The 20,359-nt window shown below is 53.1% G+C and overlaps 1 protein-coding gene and 1 non-coding gene across 14 annotated transcripts in view; one reads left to right on the plus strand and one right to left on the minus strand.

Annotated features, from left to right (window-relative positions):
- The window catches only part of MYO9B (myosin IXB), a 107,823-nt gene that overhangs the window by 71,340 nt on the left and 16,124 nt on the right, over nucleotides 1-20,359 (minus strand). For all 13 annotated transcript variants that reach the window (XM_070792578.1, XM_019963912.2, XM_070792577.1 and 10 more), the window contains exon 2: nucleotides 14,222-15,129. In XM_070792578.1, the coding sequence (XP_070648679.1) occupies nucleotides 14,222-15,073 (852 nt within the window). In that variant the 5' untranslated portion in view covers nucleotides 15,074-15,129. The remainder of the gene's footprint in view (nucleotides 1-14,221; nucleotides 15,130-20,359) is intronic.
- On the plus strand, nucleotides 7,914-8,017 carry LOC139184267 (U6 spliceosomal RNA). Its single transcript, XR_011567859.1, has one exon. It is a non-coding gene; the product is annotated as a U6 spliceosomal RNA (small nuclear RNA).

The following is a 20,359-nucleotide window of genomic DNA, read 5'->3' on the forward strand; positions in this document are numbered from 1 at the left end:
CAACAAAATTCTGTAAGGTAATTATCCTTCAATTAAAAAAAAAAAGTCTGTATGTGTACAACTGAGTCACTCTGCTGTACAAGCAAAGATGGGCACGACACTGTAAGTTAACTATGAAAGAAAGTGAAAGTGTCAGTCACTCAGTCGTGTCTGACTCTTTGTGACCCCCATGGACTGTGGGCTGCCAGGCTCCTCCGTCCACGGGATTCTCCAGGCGAGAATACTAAAGTGGGTTGCCATTCCCCTCTCCAGGGGATCTTCTTGACCCAGGGTTTAAACCCAGGTCTCCTGCATTGCAGGCAGAATCTTTACACCATCTGAGCCACCAGGCAAACTTCAATTTAAAAACATCGGCTGTCCCAGAGATCCCTGGACCCTCAGGAAGGGCTAAGTAGAACTTTGTAAATTCTCATAGGTGGCTGTGACTTACTCTCCCGTAAACGGGTGAGGATTACATTGAACATTTCTTGACAGCTCACACCACGGAAGACTTTGAGCCCAGGCACCTGACCATTGCCAGGGGGTGGCCATTTCCCCCTCCACCCAGGAGGAGCTGGTCAACAGTTACGAGCTGGGGTCAGAGGACTGATCAGTGGCTGGGTGGTGGACCGAGAGCCTTGAGTTTGACCTCCTGGCCTTTCCAAAAGACAGGTCACTTCCATGGGCCTCAGGTAACTGAGGTGTTGCTGGGCCTGGCCTTGGGAGCTGGCTGCGGCCAGCAGTGGCTGAATGACACAGAAGCAAACTTCCAGAGGGAAACTACCCAGTGATGCTGGGGACAGGGCCCTGAAGCTGCTCCATCCTGGATAATCACCAGGAAACAAATCGGCTGCCAGGCCCTGTGGTTGCCTGATGTCTGGCCGCATCCCCGCGCCAAAGAGTGAGGCAGATGTAGCTGATGGGCTGATGGATGGTGGACAGACACTCTCATCGTGCCCCCCGCCCCACTCCACCAGCCCTGATATAGCAAAGTGCCCAGAACATTCGGAAAGGGCGGTGGCTGTGGCAGGGGTGTCCCGGGCCCGGAGCTACGCTTTGCCTTTTAATCAACTCTTTTTGCAAATTCCAAGGAGGCCTTTCTGGGTGCTTAAAATACAACCATAATTTCACTCTTCTCTTAGACGCAATGTTCCCCAAAATATAACTTTCACTTTGGTCTAAAATAGCCTCAGATGACTGCAAGGCGTCAGGGCTCTGCACTCTTAGGCAGCAAGCCAGAGAGGCAGCCTTGCAGGTCTGCGAGGCATGGGAGGGCAGAGAGTGCCTGTGGACTATGTCTTCCAGGTGGCTGTCCCCTCCCTAACACTTCCAGGGACCCCCTGACAAAAAGGCACAGGCAATAACAGCTGTAGGGCACCCTGATCCTCTCCACACCCCCAAAGACAACATCTCATCTTTCTGTACCCCCTCCTGCTCTGGTGTGGCCTTACTTCTCAGCTGGGCAGTCTGCAGGCTGTCACTCTGCCTCGGATCCCTCCTTCCAATCAAGTGGTTCCTTAACGCGGCTCCCGCCATTTTCCGCATCTTGTGACATCCCTGTGGTGAACTGGGAACACCCACGCCTGCTGATATGTACTAAGCACCAGGGCTGGGAACACAGCCACCCCCTAGCCCGGGCTACGAGAAGCTTGTCCCCACGCTCATCTCTCTGGCTGAACTATCTGCGTGCCGTGAACTCCAGGGCCTCCTTCTGGGCACACATCTGGCACCCCGATGCTAGCTTCCTCCAGGGGTGCTGTGGCCCTCAGTGTACGCTGCTGGCCTGGCCCACCAGCCTCAGTGAGTTCACGCTGGCTCTCCCAGCAGCTTGTGGAGGGTCCAGGGGCTGGTGGGGGGGAAGGGCAGGGTTGGGAGGCACTGGGGTCTTGCTTGCTGTCTTCATCCCACTATGCCTGGCAGATTGTGTTGCCCTGCAGGCAGGATGCAGGTGGCCTCAGGGCCCAGGGTGTGGCTGGAAAGCCTCCGAGGGCCCCTCCGTGAAATGAAAGATCGGGAGGGGGCCCCACATGGCCCCCACCGTGGTCAGCCAGACCTCAAACACCCTGGCCGCACAAGTGAGCCCAGCTGCCTGTGGGACAGACAGCACTGGAGAAGGAGAGTGAAAGCTGAAAGGTGAACTTATGAGATGAACTTCTGGGACATCTACATGCAAGCCCTTCCTTTCTGACCCCTCAAAGATGGCTTACAGACTCCTCTGTGGGTAGATGTACATTAGTGGATATATGTGGGCTTCCCTTGTGGCTCAGACGGTAAAGCATCTGCCTACAATGTGGGAGACCCAGGTTATAATATATATAAGGCACAGACCAATGCAAAAAGATTTCAGTTGGGTGATAGGGATCATCTGGAACCAGTGTGGGAACTTGGCTTCCTTAGGTCTGGGAAGGGAGAACAGAGCAGAAGTCAGATGTGTGCACAGAGAAAGTAACTGGAATGTTCTAGAATGTTCCATGTGTGCAAAGTGTGAGGGGGTCAGCAAACCGCTCTCGTAAAGGGTCAGATGTTCAATGGTCACCATCAGGGGACCATATGATGTCTCTGTCACAACTCTTTTGAGAGGTGCCACGGATGATACATACATGAGCAGGCATAGCTGTGTGCCAATAACACTTTACGTGTAGAAGCAGGCAGATTTAACCTGTGGGATCTAGTCTGCCAAGCCCTGGTACACACAAAAATTATATCTCAGATAAGGAAAATGATACTAAAAAAGTGAAGCAATATATGAAAAAAGCCAAGTACATGAGGTGAAATCAAAAGCTACAATAAAATACGTCACAATTCTGCCAAGGGGTGGGCGGGGGGGTGGGGGGGGGTGGGGGGGCGTGGCAGTGCAGATAACCTTGCTTGTTCTCCGGCAGTGAAAACCACCAGGGCAGTCTTGGTTTGTTTCCTGTTGGGGAGTTGCTTAAAGAAGAGGTGAACCACAGTCAGCGCCTGGTGTGAGGTTCAGAAAGTCACCCCCAGGAGGACAGGGATGGGAGGGGGTGACCAAATTTCAGTGCAGAGAAACCAGCATGAAATGCAACAGAAATCTGCTGAAGTTCTTTCATGACATTTGCCTGAAAGAAAGCCTGCAGGGAGCATGTGACTTCTCAGCTCTGGGGGGTCACCACATGGGTGACTGCATTTTTTCTTTTTCTTTTGCATTGACGAGCAGCTTTTCAAATAACATTTGAAGACTTTGCCCTAAGCACAAACTTGGATGGAAAACCCAACCCTCATATCTGAATGAGCTTTGCTATTGGTGAGGAAGATGGAGGAGGGACTACCCTGGTGGTCCAGTGGCTAAGAATCAGCCTGCAAATGCAGGGGACATGGGTTCGATCCCTGGTCCGGGAAGATCCCACATGCCCCGAAGCAACGAAGCCCTGCGCCACAGCTACTGAGCACGTGCTCTGAAACAAGAGCAGCCACTGCAATGAGAAGCCTGTGCACTGCAACTAGAGAGGAGCCCCTGTCTGCCTCAGCCAGAGAAAGCCCGTGCGCGTGCAGCAATGAAGACCCAATGTGGCCACACACACAAAAAAGGATCGAGGTTTCTGGTGATGGGTGGGCAGTTCTCCTGGTTGTGGCTGGCCATAGGGCGGGAAGCAGCACCAGCCGCCCGTTCCCAGGAACGAAGCAGATCGCCAGCCAGAAACAGCATCTCCGCCCACCACCTGGCCTGTGCTGAGCTGACGAGATAGAACTGAACAGAGCTGAGGTGACGTGTAACCACAATGGCACAATGTCACAGAGCCCCATCAAATCTCAACCCATCTGGGCACCGGACAACCATTAACAGTGAAATCAATCTTTGCCTGCAGTCGGCCTAGAACTTCTCAACTGAGGAGATTCTGCCCCTCAGGGGATGCTTGGTGATATCTGGAGATGTTTATGACCGTCCTGACCGAGGGAGGGGGTGCCACTGGCATCTGGTGGGTGGAGGCCAGGGATGCTGCTCAACAGCTGATAGTGCACGGGGACAGTCCCCATCCCCAACATCAGCGGTGCAGAAGTGCAGCCTAGGTCCCCAGGTGTTTCCATCTGTGAGGCGTGAGGCTGGTCCCGCACGAGGCCTCCTTCACCCTCTCTCATCCTCCGTGTGATAGGCCCTGCTGCCAACCCCCCCGACCCTGGGTTGTGGCTTCCGCTCCTGCCCTCTCTCAGCCTGCTCTGCCAACATAGGGCCTTCCCAGTGACTTCTTTCAACATCCTGGGGAGGCCACGCGGGGGGACAGAAGCTGCCAGACATTCTGTTGCCTGCGCCCAGGGGCCGCCCTGCCAGGGCCTCCCTCGCAGGCTCTCGAGTAGCTCAGCCTCCTGGCCTCACGGACCCCCGCCCCCCTTCCCTGTCTCCCTGTCACGTCCACCTTCCTGGGCGTCCACCCTGGCCTGGCTCTCACTCCCCTTCTTCCCACCCTGACATTCACGTTGCTGACATTCTAGCCACCAAGCCTCAAGGCCAGCCTTAGGCCAGCCGAGCCTTGACCACTGGCTGGGGTCAGGGGACGTCTGGCTGGCACATCTTGCCCTGGAGTACCCCAGGTTGCTACCCTAGACTCTCCCGAGCCTAATTCCACCACCTCCCCACCCAGTTAGCTGCCTGCTGACACCTGACACTCCCCATCAGCAGATCATGGAAACACCCCCAAACGCCTTTGTATTCACGTACAGGAGATAATCTGGCCTCTGGGTTCCTATGATCCTGGAGACAGACAGACACGCACCAGATAAAGGCTCCCAGCCCTGACACCCCTTTTGCTTTGAATGCCCTGGGCCCTGTATGGGTTTGGGGGGGTGGTTTGCGCAGCACATGACACCAGTGATTTCCCTCCTTCTATCCCGATCCTGAGTGTCCTCTATGCTGTGGCCCATGCCCCTAGAATGGTCCCGAGACCTGTCTGTGGCCACATGCCCCTTTCTCAACATTCAATCTTCCTGACAAACTCACCTCCTCCCGTAGCTAACAAGCAAAACCAGGAGGTGCCCCAGCTTGCTGCAGGTCCCCACATGACTGGACAACCTCTACGGCCCGACAAGTGCTGGGGTCCAGAGGGCTCTGTGTTCCTGGCACATCCCTTGGATAAAGCCTCTCCCCTAGACCACAGTCCTCACCAGCATCCTGGGAGAAGCCACAGGCAGCACACGCAGCCATCTCCGACCCCGCCTCTTCCTCCCCTTGGACTGTCTACTTTGATCGGATGCCTCGGCTCAAGAACCCTGGCCTGCTTTCCGAGGCCCCTGGTGGCCTGCCCTACACATTCGCTCCCCACTGCTCCCAAACGCCAGATGCCTTCTGGCCACCAGGCTCTTAGCAGATGCGGCAGGCCCACGCAGATGCGTGACACCGATGGACAGTCGTAGGTGTGTCTGCTGGCACCCATCCAGCCCTTGGCATGCCCCTGAGGCCTGCATACCTGGAGCAGGCTGCTGGCCAGGGCTCCACTCTCCTCCCGGGCTTGGCTCAGTCAACCCCGAAAAGTCTCCAGCGGGATCACCTCCATGTCTGCCTGGTACCCCCTACCCTCGTGTTATGGGCAGAGAAGGATGCTGGCCTGGCTGGGGCAGGGAAGGGACCCAGAGCCCAGGAGAAAACTCAACTGCAGAGTCAGCCAGACAAAGGAGTGAAATGCTGAGAAAGCTTGTGAAAGATAAATAAAATGTGGTCTTATCTGTAGAGCAGACTATTACTCAGCCAGAGAAAGGAACGAAGCACTGACACACGCTGCAGCGAGGACGTGTGTGTATTTACTGCTCAGTGGTGTCTGACTCCCTGTGGCCTCATGGACTGCCGGCCACCAGGCTCCTCTGTCCATGGGATTCTCCAGGCAAGAATACTGGAGTGCCCTCCTCCAGGGGATCTTTCTGACCCAGGGATTGAACCCGCATCTCCTGCATTACAGGTGGATTCTTTACCATCGGAGACACCAGTGACGCACAGATAAACCTGGAAAAAAACCAAGCTGAGTGCAAGGAATCAGACACAAAGACCACAACCTGTATGACCCCATGAAACGTCCAGAAATGCCCAGAACAGGCAAACTCGCAGAGCCAGAAAGCAGATCAGGGGCTGGAGGAGGGGGAATGGGGAGTGACTGCTGATGGTTTCCTCCGGGGTGACAGAAACGTTCTGGTACTAGAGGTGGAGGTGGCACCACACTGGGAATGTACTAAAAGCACTATATTGTTTACTGGAAATGGGTGAGTTTTATCTTAACAAAGCTCTTCAACAGAAAAACCTAAGCAAAGAGGCACACCCCTGGCTCTGGAACCTTCTATCATTCCAGCTGAGTGGCTCTGCCCACGTGCCCTCAATGATGGGCAAGGACTGGCCCATCCTTGCCTTGTGGGAGGGAGGGACATGGTTTGTGCAGGTATCCGTATGAGGAAAGGTCAAGGTGAATGGTGGGCGGCATGTTGATTCGGGATGACATGCCCAGGTAGCTGGCAGGTGCTGCCAGGGGACAGACCAACAGTGGCTGATGGGTGGGTGGGAGGGAGGCTGGAGGAGTCTGGGGTCAGGTGATTTTGGGTCTGTGGGACCCTCAGTGGGGGCTGGTGCTCAGGACCCCAGGCTGGCACAGTCCCAGGACATGCTCTTTTAGGGTCCCTGCGGGGGGGTCAGGGGCAGCAGAAAGCTCCGAGAGCCCACTGTCCTGTCACTGTCCTCCCGCAGATGTACCCAACAGCTAGGGGGCCATCTCCCAGCCTTCCCTCTCTGTGTGGGCCAGGCCACGGTGGCTACATGGAGGCGCTGAAACCTCAGCTTCTGGCCGTTTGGGAAAAGAGTCCAGCCAGCAAGGATCCTCGTTTCATTTCTGCTTTCGAAATTAAAACCCTGTGTGCGTTGGCGAATATTAGTGGTGACTGTTACTGTTAAGGACAGAGAGAACCCGAGCCTAAGCACCGCCCCCATCTGCAGCCCTGATGCCAAGGCAGAGGGGCACATCCCAGGTAGGCTGTGCGGCCAGACCCGTGGCCAGTGCCAGGGCTGCAGCACCGAGTCGCCAGGTTCTTAGAGGGCATATGGCATGGGTCACGGCCCCGACTGCACGGCCCGGCTAGCCTGTCTTCTGCACCTTCAGCATTTCTGAGCTGGAACAGCAGCCCTGCGTGGATGCCGTGTTTCCGGGGGTGGTTCGCAGGGCGGCCGCAGGGCAGCTGAGCGACACCGTGTGAAGTGGTGACAATGACAGTTAGCTGTGGCGGGCGGACAGACCAGCTGATTGCAACCGGCTTTCCACGCTGCCCCCTTCCTGTTTTCTGGTCAGAATTGCAGAGCAAGTTTGCAGCCTGCGCCCGGGGGGGGCGCCCGGCGACACCCAAACCTCAAAACAACTCAACTTCTCCTTTCAGGGAGCTGACAAAAAGTCCCAGTCGGCTTTCTGTGGCCTCAGCCAAGCTGAGAGAGGAAATCTTTTTCACGAAGATGCAGAGGGGTACCCAGGCTCAGGCTGGGTGTTAAGCGTGGTCCGGCTGTGGCTGCCTGCGGTGTGGCCTGGGGCACCCAGACTGTTCTGGGTGGACTCACATCCCTCAGAAAGATATGCCCAACTCCTTATCCCTGGAGTCTGGGAGTGGGACCTTCTTTGGAAATAGGGTCTCTGCAGATGGAATTAATGGACTTCCCTGGTGGCCCAGTGGTAAAGAATCCACTTGCCAATGCAGGAGACACAGGTTCAATCCCTGGGTCAGGAAGATCCCCTGGAGAAGGCATGGCATGGCAACCCACTCCAGTGTTCTTGCCAGGAGAATCCCATGGACAGAGGAGCCTCGAGGGCTACAGTCCGTGTGGCACAAGAGACGGACAAAAGACTGAGCGAATAAACAGCAGGTGGAATTAAGGGAAGGATCTGGAGGTGAGATCGTCTTGGATTTAGGGTAGGCCCTAAATCCAATGAGACAGTGCCCTTCTAAGAGAAAGGAGAGTGCTTGCTTCGGCATCACATATCCTGCAATTGTGACGATGCAGAGGTCAGCATGGCTCCTGTGCAAGGATGACATGTAAATTCGTGAAGCATTCCATAGTTTGGGAAGCTGTGGGACATATATACAATGGAATATCACTTAGCTATCAAAACGAATGTATTTGAGTCAGTTCCAATGAGGTGGATGAACCTAGTGCCTCTTATACAGAATGAAATAAGTCAGAAAGAGAAAAACAAATGTCGTATATTAATGCATATATATGGAATCTAGAGACAGAGTACTGATGATTCTATCTGCAGGGCAGCAAAGGAGACACAGACATAAAGAACAGACTTGTGGACACAGCGGGGGAAGGAGAGGGTGGGACGACTAGAGAGAGTGGCGTGGAAACATACACAGTACCATGTGTAAACCAGACAGCCAGTGGGGGCTTGCTGTATGGCTCAGGGAACCCGAAGCCAGGGCTCTGTGACAGCCTAGAGGGGCGGGATGGGGAGGGAGGGGCCATATGCATACCTGCAGCTGATTCATGTTGACGGATGGCAGAAACCAACACAATATTGTAAAGCAATTAGCCTCTAACTAAAAACCTTACACAGTTAAATTTTAAAAATTAAATAAATAAAATTAATACTTATTTGTTAACAAAAAAAAGAGAGAGAGAGAAAGGAGATTCAAGATAGAGAGACAGATGGGGAGAAGACCATATGGAAACAGCAGCTGAGCCTGGAGTGATGTGGCCACAAGCCAAGGAACACCAGAGAGGCGGCCACCAGAAACCAGGAGAGAGATGTGGGAAGGACTCTCCATGGGGGCCTTCAGGAGCAGCCCATCCTGTCCAGACCTTGATTTCAGACATCTAGCCCCGAGAAATGCGAGAGAAGACATCTCTGTTGTTTTAAGAGCCCCACCTCCAACTCTGTCCCGTTTATGCTGCCCTGGGATGGCAGCCCCAGGACATTTACACACCAGCACGCCTCTCTGGGGCTCTGTTTTCTGGTCTTTAAAACGAGCAGAGCTGCTGTGACTCCTCAGAGAGGTGATGACGACTGTGGCACCTGAAGCCTGACACCCCAGGGGCCTGAAGGCTTGACAGCTAATTATTCCTGTTATTAGCAAGGAACTCTCAGGCTTCCCTGCTGGCTCAGGGGTAGAGAATCTGCCTGCCGAAGCAGGAAACATGGGTTCAACCCCTGATCCGGGAGGATTTCACATGCCTCGGAGCAACTAAACCTGTGTGCCACAGCTACTGCAACTGTGCTCTAGAGCCTGGGAGCCGCAACTGCTGAGCCCATGTGCCACGACTGCTGAATCCCCTGCACCCCGAAGCCCAAGCTCCACAAGCAGAGAAGCCAGTGCAGTGAGAAGCCTGCACACAACTAGAGAGCACCTCTGCTCGCCACAACTAAGAAAAGCCTGAGCAGCAACAAAGCCCAAGCATGGCCAAAACAAAGAAGGAAAACTACATATCACATACTGTATTAGAAAAAAAAGTAACTCTCAAGTTAGCCCAGAATGGTTGGGACTGACTTATGGACAATTCTAAGCCATCAACACTTGAAAGAAACAGTGCCTGGGTCTCGTGGGACCACCAGCTGTGACTAAGGCAGCTATTCTCACCCAGGGAGACTCGGCTGGCACTTGGTGATGTCTGGGGACACTCTGTGGTTGTCGCCAGTGGGGGCATGGGGTGCTATTGGCATCAGGTGGCTGGAGGCCAGGGGTGCAGCTCAGCACCCTGCAATGCACAGGATGGCCCCCAGCCTGGAGTGACCCAGCCCGAGATGTCAGCGGTCCTTTGGCTGCACAGCCCAGCTTGAAACTAAAACCACCTTCTCTCTTTCCAAACGGTTGCCTCAGGAAGCACATTTATGGCCAAGACATGTCTTTGGCTCGAGTCTGTTTTGGAAGCTGGCATGGGCTCCTCCCTCCTAAAACCCCTGGAGAAACTGAGCCTCCCCGGCTCACACTCTCGAGGCTTGAGGGATGCAGCTGGGCGAGGTCAGAGGCGTCTGACTCACCAGGTGCAGACACCCGCCATGGAGGTGACTAACAGCCCTCAAAGAAAGGGCCAGAACCCTCTGGGGCAATAGCAGGGGAGGAGCACGGAGGCCAGCAGAGGAAGGAGGGGTCCCCAGGATGGCCCCTGGGGAGGAAGGCATGAGACACAGTCAGCTGTCACTTGGCAGGGTGTTGCTATGGACCGACTTATGTCCCCCCCACAGAAGGCTTGTATATATCATCTTGACACCGGAACCTGTGAACGTGGCCTTATATGGAAATGGGTCTCTGTTGACGTAATTAGTCAGGATGAAGTCATCCTGGATCGGGGCCGGTCCTAAACCCAATGACTGGCGTCTTTAGGGGAAGAGAAGGCGGTGTGATGACAGAGACCGGGATTATAGTGATGTGGCCACGAGCCCAGGAGCGCCTGCCCGGAGCCCCGGAAGCTGCAAGAGGCACGGAAGCATCCTTTCCTAGAGCCTTTGGAGGGAGCGAGGCTCCGCCCACACCTAGCTTCAGATTCCAGGCCTCCGGAACTGTTGGAGGGAGGGAATTCCTCTCTTTGACGCCAACGAGCCTGTGATGCTTTTGCGGCACTAGGAACTTCATTCTGGTGCCCGAGATGCTCCTCATCTAGAAAGGAGGCTAGCTGTGGTGTCCGCGCTGCTCCCCGGCTGTGCTGCATTGAACTTGGGGCTTGGCATCCTCATCACACCTTGGTGTGGCCCGCCCCCGCCTGCCTGGATCTGTGAGGGGTGAATGGTCCACTTGGCAGATCGCCACGCTCAGGAAATGCTGGGTCTGCTCTCTTGTTCCTGTCCCCAGTTCTAAAGTTATTGAGTGTCTGCACCATTTTATCCGGCCACTGCTGGGAGGACAGTGGGGCCCAGTGGTTGAGACTCTGCACCTCCAATGCGGGGGCCTTGGGTTCGATCCCTGGTGGGGGAACCAGGAGCCCACGTCATGAGTGGCACAACCAAGTAAATAAATAATTTTTTTTTGAAGCTAGGATACCCTCCATAGCTCCCATAACACACAGTACCCACCCTGCAATCCTGCAAGGCCTTGAATGACCTGTCACCTCCCTGTCCCCACCGCCTTCTGCTCTGCCCCTTCTCACTCCACTCTGACCCCTTCTCAGGCCCTCTAGGACCCCTGACTTTCCCTTCCACACGCCAGGCACGGTCCAAGCCTCCTGGACTTTGCTCTGGCTGTGTTCTCCTTCCAGGCCTGGCTCACATCACCTTCTCTCCTCGTTTCCCTACCCATTCTTCCTTAAGCCCACCACTGTTCTTTTTAAAAAAAAAAAAAAAGTCTATTTTTAATTGGAGAATAATTGCTTTACGATATTGTGCTGGTTTCTGCCATCCATCAACATGAATCAGCCACAGGTATACATATGTCCTCTCCCTCTTGAACCTCCGTCCCACCTCCCACCCCATCCCACCCCTCTAGGGGGTCACAGAGCACCGCACTGAGCTCCCTGCATCACGCAGCAAATTCCCACTACCTATTTTGCATATGGTAACGTATATGTTTCAATGCTACTCTCCCAATTCGTCCCAGCCTCTCCATCCCCACTGTGTTCACCAGTCTGTTCTTGGTCTGCGGCTCCACTGCTGCCCCGCAGATAGGTTCATTGGTACCATCTTCCTAGATCCTACAGACGTGTGCTAATGTACCACATTTGTTTTTCTTTTTCTGACTCACTTCACTCTCTGTTCTTTTTCCTTTGTTTGCTTTTGGCCATGCCATGCAGCATGTGGGATCTTAGCTTCCCAAGGACTGAACCCCTGCCCCCTACACTGGAAGCACAGAGACTTAACCACTGGATTGCCGACTTGTTCTTACTGGCTCGTAGCTCACACTCGAGACCCACTGTCTCTCTCTCTGCCTGCTCCTTGCCACTAGCCCGCAGCTCCCTGTGGGCAGGCCTCTGTGGCGGTTGTGGCCACTGCATAGCCCAGCGCCAGAACAGCGCCTGCACGTGAAGTATTTGAGGGAGGAATGGATGAGAGGAGGGAACGCACGCAGGGAACACGGTATCGATAAGAAAAGTGTCCATTCCCTGGGAGTTTTTAAAACACGCTTGCCCCCCCCCCAAAAAAAAAGCCAAGCAATCTTTACGTTATGTGCATAGAAGAAGACAGAAATAGGCCATGTGTGCTGGCGTGGGGCCCAGCTGGACAGCCCCGGCTAGTTTCTGGTTGATGATCTCAGAGATCGTCAGAGAGGAAGAGGAACTGAAACGCACTCAGCAGGCGCAGTCTAGATGGGATTTCACTGAATTCCGGCTACTTAGAAGCCAGAGGTCAATGCTTCAGGGTCGGTGGGGGTCTAGGGTTCTATGGATGGACTGTGGCACACCCAGGGGTTGTCACTCGGAACATGGAGACATGAGGTCTCGGACCGAGCAAAGATGCAGAGGAGCCTTAGGACCAGTATGTAGTCCTAGGCCAGCAATGCTGGGCTGAGAGGATGACAAACGGTGACTCCAGCCATCCGGCACCCTGGAAAAGGGAAAACTGCGGACAGCGGGGCTTCCCAGGCGGTGCAGTGGTAAGGACGCCACCTGCCAACGCAGGAGGCACAGAAGACGTGGGCTCAATCCCTCGCTCGGGAAGACCCCCTGCAGTGGGAAATGGCAACCCAATTCAGTATTCTTGCCTGGAGAATGCCATGGACACAGGAGCCTGTGGGTTACAGTCCCTGGGGTCACAAAGAGTCAGATATGACTAGGTGTGTGCACGCGCGTGTGCACAAACACACACACACACGGAGACGGTAACAGGCTCAGTGGTTTCCAGGAGCTGAAGGGAGGTTGGGGGACAAACAGGCAGAACACGAGGGACTTCTAAGGCAGTGTAGCTACTCTATGATCCTCACGGTGGACACATGACCTTGTGCATCTGTCCAAACTCGCAGCATGTGCAATGCTGAGTGGATCCTAATGCACACCGTGCACTGTCGTTAATAATACTGCGTCAGTGTTGGCTCACCAATAGTAAACAAATACACCAGGCCAACACAACACATTAATGACAGAGGGAAGTGTGTGTGTTGGGAGGTGGCGGGAGAATATAGCAACTCTCTGGACCACCTGTTCAATGTTTCTATAAACCTAAAACCGCTCAAAGACATAGCATAATTTGTTGGTTTTTTTCTGTAATGTCGGAAAAACCCGAATGAACTTTTGGGTCAACCAAAATGTTGCTATATTTAATAAAATCTAACTATTTAAGGTTAAATTTCATACTCGAAATTATTTAATCGTTGTAAAATCTTATTAGAAGCAGAAAGAAAGAAAGCAGGGTCTCAGACCCCAAACCCAGAGGTGCACACCCCTGGGCCCCCACGTGGCCCTGGCTCTCACCAGGAGACAACAGTTAAGCTATGTTCTGAGATGTGGCAGCATCCTGTCCGAAGACTCCAGGGGTGAGGGCCACTGGGACCACTCCCACTGCCCTGTGTCCAGAGGCTCATCCACAGTGATGCGGCTGTGACCCCTGTGGCGTCCGGCCGATGCAGACACTGGAGAGGGCGCAGGAGGCTGGGGTGCTAGGTGGCCCCCTCCTCTGGTTGGTCCCCAGCCACCAGGCCTGCACTCACCTCGCTGGCTTCTTTCTACCCCACAGCCCCACCCTCACCAGAAACACCGTGCACAAACTATTCAGTTTGGACACGCCACCCTTTCCTTTCTGGGACCCAGCGTGCAGAGTGCCACCCCTCCAGACATGAGGAGTACATTAAGAGGACACTGAGTCATCGATCAGGACTCGTTATTTTCTATATCTGAGGCTTTGACACCTGGGGCCTGGCTGACCCCGCGGGGATTCCTAGACAGAAGAAAGGACCCTCCTACGAGCATGCCTTCCAAACACAGACCAACCGTTTTAGAGCCCACACCGTCCCCCGCTACCTCTGTCATTCTGTTTTCACCCTCAAGGCTGCTCTCCCCAGGCCCTGAACCACCCAGGGGAGACCATTCAACTAGGCCAGTCCTTATGCCCCCAAACTCCGAAATTATTCACACCAGCCAATCCTATGCCTGCTTGCCCTGACTCACTGGACCTTCTCCACGGAAACCATGACACAGACTCCTGCCTACACCCTCCCCTGGCTCTCGCTGCTTCTGATGGACCCTGGTGCCTCCCTGTGTGGCCCTGCCCAGGGCACGCTGAACCTCCTGTTTCTGAGGAATCGTGACTGTAACTGCCTTCTCCAAGGCCGCTGCGGTGCTGTATCTGAATGATCATGGAGTCTGCATGTGAAGGCCCCCTCCCGCTGACCGGCCCCCACTTACCTCCAGCACGGGGCCAGCGCCGAGGATGGTCCTCTCGACACCGCTGGCGTAGCCCTTCTGGCTCAGGGCGGTGAGGCAGTGGATGAGGAAGTTGGTGCTCTGCGTCTTGCCCGAGCCGCTCTCGCCCGAGATGACGATGCACTGGTTGATGTGCTTCCGGAGCATGGCATAGTAGGCCACGTCGGCCAGCGCGAACACATGAGGCTCCAGCTTGCCCAGCTGCTGGTTCTCGTACATCTTCACGTACTTCGGGTTGTAGATGGGGAGGAACTTGAAGGGGTTGACGGCTACAAGGATGCTGCCGGCGTACGTGTAGATCTTCTGCTGCAGGAAGCGGTGCCTGAGGTTCTTCAGGAGGTTCTCCTCCGTCAGCTCGGGGAGGTTGCACAGGTCGTCAAAGTCTGCCTGTGGCCGGGGCAGGAGGCCGCGCTCCACCAGGCGCCGAGTGGCCGTGGCCTGGGAGGCAAGCTGCATGTGCAAGTACTTGATGGTCCCGTCGGGGTCGCGCTCCTGCAGCAGGAAGTAGTAGCCGTCCTCCCGAGGGTGCTCGTCGTGCGCCCGCCGCGGCCACAGCAGCACGCGGTGCACGGGCGAGTCGCTGGCGTCCAGCACCCACTCCTCCCCACCCGTCTCCTTGACCTCCACCAGCACGTAGCGCTTGCTGCCGTCCAGCTGCAGGCGGGCGACGGCGTCCTGGATGACGTCGGACGTGGTGCTGTCCTTGGTGGCCGGCACGCGGCATGAGGCCAGGGGTGGGGCCTGGCTCTCGCTGGTGGCCAGCTGCGGGTAGATGTGCAGGTGGTATGCCGCCTGCCCCCGGCGGCCGGCGCTGCCCGCCTCGTTCACACTCATCCTGCCGGCAGCCTGGCCTCAGCATGCCTCCCGGGCTCGGGGCGCGCGTCCTGGAGCTGGAAGGGAGGGGTGGCACCGTCAGAGGGGGTGGAGGGCGGAGGGGTGGGGCAACACTGACGCCCACGGCCTGGATCCATGGGCTGTCCTGAAGCCAGAAAGGCCAAGGAGTCTCGTCCGTCTTTAACATGACCCTGACTTCAGGTTCGTGGCTCCCACAGAGCGACATCACTGGAGTCTGTCCACATCCCAGGCTGTATCCCTGCCTACCAGCCTCTCAACCCTCAAGTCCAGGGACCACAGCCATCTCTCAGCTCAGTCCTTCCTGGCCTCTCCTCTATGACAAATACTCCTCTGGCAAGTTCCCAAGCAGATGAAAACTCAGCCCCACATGCCTTGGTTACATCCTCCAAACACAAGAGGGGCAGAGAGGGGAAGGGTGGGATGAGCAAGACTGACCTTGCCTGGAAACTCAGGGACCGCGAAACCCCACTGAGGAGGATGAAGTCAGGGAGCGCCCCCGCCCCCCCCCCCAAAAAAAAACTTGCTCCAGAGAACTCTTCAGTGGAGATTAACTTCTAGAACCCACAACTCCATTCTCATCATGACGAGAACATCTGGCAGACCCAGATCGGAGGCCTCCTACAGGAGTTCTGGTCAATTCTCCCCAAGGCTGTGAAAGACTGAGGAGCCGCCCCAGCCAGAGGAAACTGGGGAGCTGTGATGACTGAAAGTCCCAGGGTTGTCTGCACAGGGTCATGATGGGAGAGAAGACGTGAAGGAAGAACCGGTGATGTCTGAATAAGGTCAGGTGGTTGGTGAATAGCAGTGTGTTGGTGTCAGTTTCTTAGTTGTACAAACGTACCCTGAGAGTGTGAGGTGTTCACATTCAGGCAACATGGGTGAGGGGTTCAGGGGACTCCCTGTTTGGTCTTTGCAACTTTTCTGGAAACCTAAAATGACTTCCTTGGTCGTCCAGTGGTTAAGAATCCACCTTGCAAGGAAGGGGATGTGGGTTCGATTCCCGGTCCAGGAACTGAGATCCCACATGCAGCTAAGCCCACAGGCTCTGGAGCCCACGCTGCACAACAAAGGTGTGCTTCAGCTAACTGACGCGGTCAGATGCGTATTTTAGAGGATGACCCCAGCAGAAACAGCCTATTTAGAAAAAAACAATTGCTCCTGAAGACATTTTGAGAAAAGAAAAAAGGCAGTCAATGCTGGCAACAGCTCGCTTTTGTGTCTTGAGGCGAGAGGCAGGAACGCAGTGTGGGTCACGCAGGGCTGACTGTGCGCCACCCGAGTGTGGCTGCAGATACAAAGATGAACCAGACCTTGGCTCAGAGCCCAGTGGGAGATGCCAATATGCAAACAGATGCGAGAGGTTATCAACCATGAGCGTGAGAAACTACTCTCCCCGAGAGCCAGAGAAGGCTTTAGGGAAGTGGTGCCATCTGAGAGGGGTTCTACAGGATGAAGAGGCATTCGTTTAACAGGAAGGCAAAGGAGGGAAGAGAGTGTGGTAGGCCCAATGTCTATTTTTGTAAAAAAAAAAAAAAAAAAAAAGTTTCACTGGAATGAAGCTCTGCCCATTCATGCCCATACTATTTACATCTGCCTTTGTTATAACAACACAATTACGACAGAGACTGGTAACCTGAAGGCCTAGAAAGTTGAACATGTTTTCTTCCCAGTCCTTTGTAGCAACAGTAGGCTGAGGTCTGCATGACTCAGCCCTGTGGACACGAGGGGCCACAGAGGCTGTGATGATCTGGACTCTGGGAAACTGAGTCCTACCGCAGTGCTAGGAGGGCAGGCGACAGGCCAGGCTGAACAAAGCAGACATAATGAAGCAGCCACAAACAGGGAGGCAGGTAGAGGCAGCCCGCAGGAAGGCTGGAGTAGACGGGGACATTTCATTTCCTACACTTTCCCTCAAATTATTAAGGAACATTGGTATCTTTCCTTCCAGCTTAATATTCAACAGATGTTACACGTTTTAATAAAGCCTGAATTGCTCTTAATGGGATATGTTGGTACATATGAACATGTCTCCCTGTCATGAAATATGCTCTGAAACATGATTTCTGAGTTCCTGGACACACAACGTTGTGTAGAACTCTTGAGAATTTCTTTGGAATCAGTTAACTCATGCAGAATCAGCAGATAAATGGATGTGAACATTGCTAAGCGTCTTTCCTCAAAATGCCACAGTATCCGCAGAAAAATGATGAACGATAGAAACACTTTGGCAGTTTCCTTAAAAGTTAGTATATGCCTAGTGGCTGACCCACTCCTAGCGATGGAACCACTCCTGGGAGTTATTCCAGAAACACGAAGCAGATGTTCATACACAGACTGTACACAAATGGTCTCACTGACACCATTTCTAAAAGCCCCAGACTAGAAACACCGTCAGTGCACACAAACCGGTGACTGGACGAATAAACCAGCCACACAATGAACATGACTCACCTGTGAGAATGGACCGACCTCTGACCCTCACAACAGCAGAGAACACCACAGAACAATCCTGGAATCTGAGTGCTGAGTGAAAGAGCGAAGATGGAAAGGAATATATAGAGACCCCAAATTCCACTCCTAGGTATGAACCCCAAGGACTTAAAGACAGGTATCCACACAGATACTTGTACACATGCGTTCACAACAACCCTATTAGCCAAAAGGTGGAAAACACCCAAATTTCCATCAGCTGATGAAAGAGTGGAACGGTCCTTGCTACAATGTGGACGAACCCTGAAAACATCACGCTGTTACAGGACTCTACTAGGAAATGCCCAGAATGGGTAAATCCATAGGCATGGCAAAACCACAGACTAGTGGTTGCCAGGGGCTGGGGAGTGAGGTGGGGGAATGGGGAGAAACTACTGATGGATGCAGGGTTTCCTTTTGGGGTGATGGAAGAGTTCTGGAGCTACACAGAGGTGATGGCTGCACAACATTATGAACATGCTAAATATCAATGAACTGCTCACTTTAATGTTACATGAATGCTGTATGTTAATTTACTGTGATGTGAATTTCACCTCAATAAAAATTTCAAAGCAGTATATATATATCACATGATTCCACATGCTCCCGACCCTTGAACAACACGGGTTTGAACTCCGTGGCTCCACTTACACGCATATTTTTTTCACTATATGTGTACTTGGCATGTTTAGTTGCTCAGTCGTGTCCGACTCTTTGTGAACCCACGGACTGTTGCCCGCCAGGCTCCTCTGTCCATGGGATTTCCCAGGCAAGAACACTGGAGTGGGCTACCATGCCCTCCTCCAGGGGATCTTCCTGACTCAGGGATAGAACCTGCGTCTCCTGCATTGGCAGGTGGATTCTTTACTACTGGGCCATTCTTTACTAGTGAAGCACACACACATTATAGACGTTAGTACCACATGACCTGTGGCTGGCTGAATCCCAGGGTGGAGTGCTGTGTGTAACTGTAAAGTGATACATGGATTTTGACTGTGTGTGTGTATGGAGGTCTGCATCCTTAAACCCCACATTGTTCAAGGGTCAACTGTACAGAAATTTCTAGAAAATGCAAACTAATCTACAGAGACAGAAAGCTGACTGTTGGCTGCTTGAGGGAGGGTGACAGGGTGGGAGGACAAAGGAGCTGGGGAGACTTTTCGGGCGATGGATGTGCTCTTTATCCTGCTGGTAGTTGTGGACTCCTGGGAGCTTGCATGTGTCACAACTCATCCAATTACACACTTCAAATTAGTGCCATTTATAGTGTATAGAAACCTGTATGCAGGTCGGGAAGCAACAGTTAGAACTGCACATGGAACAACAGGCTGGTTCCAAATAGGAAAAGGAGTACGTCAAGGCTGTATGTTGTCAACCTGCTTATTTACCTTCTATATAGGATAAAGAGCTGTACAAAAAAGATCTTCACGACCCAGATAATCACAATGGTGTGATCACTAACCTAGAGCCAGACATCCTGGAATGTGAAGTCAAGTGGGCCTTAGAAAGCATCACTACGAACAAAGCTAGTGGAGGTGATGGAATTCCAGTTGAGCTATTCCAAATCCTGAAAGATGATGCTGTGAAAGTGCTGCACTCAATATGCCAGCAAATTTGGAAAACTCAGCAGTGGCCACAGGACTGGAAAAAGGTCCGTTTTCATTCCAATCCCAAAGAAAGGCAATGCCAAAGAATGCTCAAACTACCGCACAATTGCACTCATCTCACACGCTAGTAAAGTAATGCTCAAAATTCTCCAAGCCAGGCTTCAGCAATATGTGAACTGTGAACTTCCTGATGTGCAAGCTGGTTTTAGAAAAGGCAGAGGAACCAGAGATCAAATTGCCAACATCCGCTGGATCATGGAAAAAGCAAGAGAGTTCCAGAAAAACATCTATTTCTGCTTTATTGACTATGCCAAAGCCTTTGACTGTGTGGATCACAATAAACTGTGGAAAATTGTGAAAGAGATGGGAATACCAGACCACCTGATCTGCCTCTTGAGAAATCTGTATGCAGGTCAGGAAGCAACAGTTAGAACTGGACATGGAACAACAGACTGGTTCCAAATAGGAAAACGAGTACGTCAAGGCTGTATATTGTCACCCTGCTTATTTAACATACATGCAGAGTACATCATGAGAAACGCTGGACTGGAAGAAACACAAGCTGGAATCAAGATTGCCGGGAGAAATCTCAATAACCTCAGATATGCAGACGACACCACCCTTATGGCAGAAAGTGAAGAGGAACTCAAAAGCCTCTTGATGAAAGTGAAAGAGGAGAGTGAAAAAGTTGGCTTAAAGCTCAACACTCAGAAAACGAAGATCATGGCATCCGGTCCCACCACTTCATGGGAAATAGATGGGGAAACAGCGTCAGACTTTATTTTTCTGGGCTCCAAAATCACTACAGATGGTGACTGCAGCCATGAAATTAAAAGACGTTTACTCCTTGGAAGGAAGGTTATGACCAACCTAGATAGCATATTCAAAAGCAGAGACATTACTTTGCCAACAAAGGCTCGTCTAGTCAAGGCTATGGTTTTTCCTGTGGTCATGTATGGATGTGAGAGTTGGACTGTGAAGAAGGCTGAACACTGAAGAATTGATGCTTTTGAACTGTGATGTTGGAGAAGACTCTTGAGAGTCCTTGGACTGCAAGGAGATCCAACCAGTCCATTCTGAAGGAGATCAGCCCTGGGATTTCTTTGGAAGGAATGATGCTAAGGCTGAAACTCCAGTACTTTGGCCACCTCATGTGAAGAGTTGACTCATTGGAAAAGACTCTGATGCT

Source organism: Bos indicus, chromosome 7 (assembly GCF_029378745.1).
Source record: "Bos indicus isolate NIAB-ARS_2022 breed Sahiwal x Tharparkar chromosome 7, NIAB-ARS_B.indTharparkar_mat_pri_1.0, whole genome shotgun sequence".
In the NCBI taxonomy this organism is placed as follows: Eukaryota; Metazoa; Chordata; class Mammalia; order Artiodactyla; family Bovidae; genus Bos; species Bos indicus.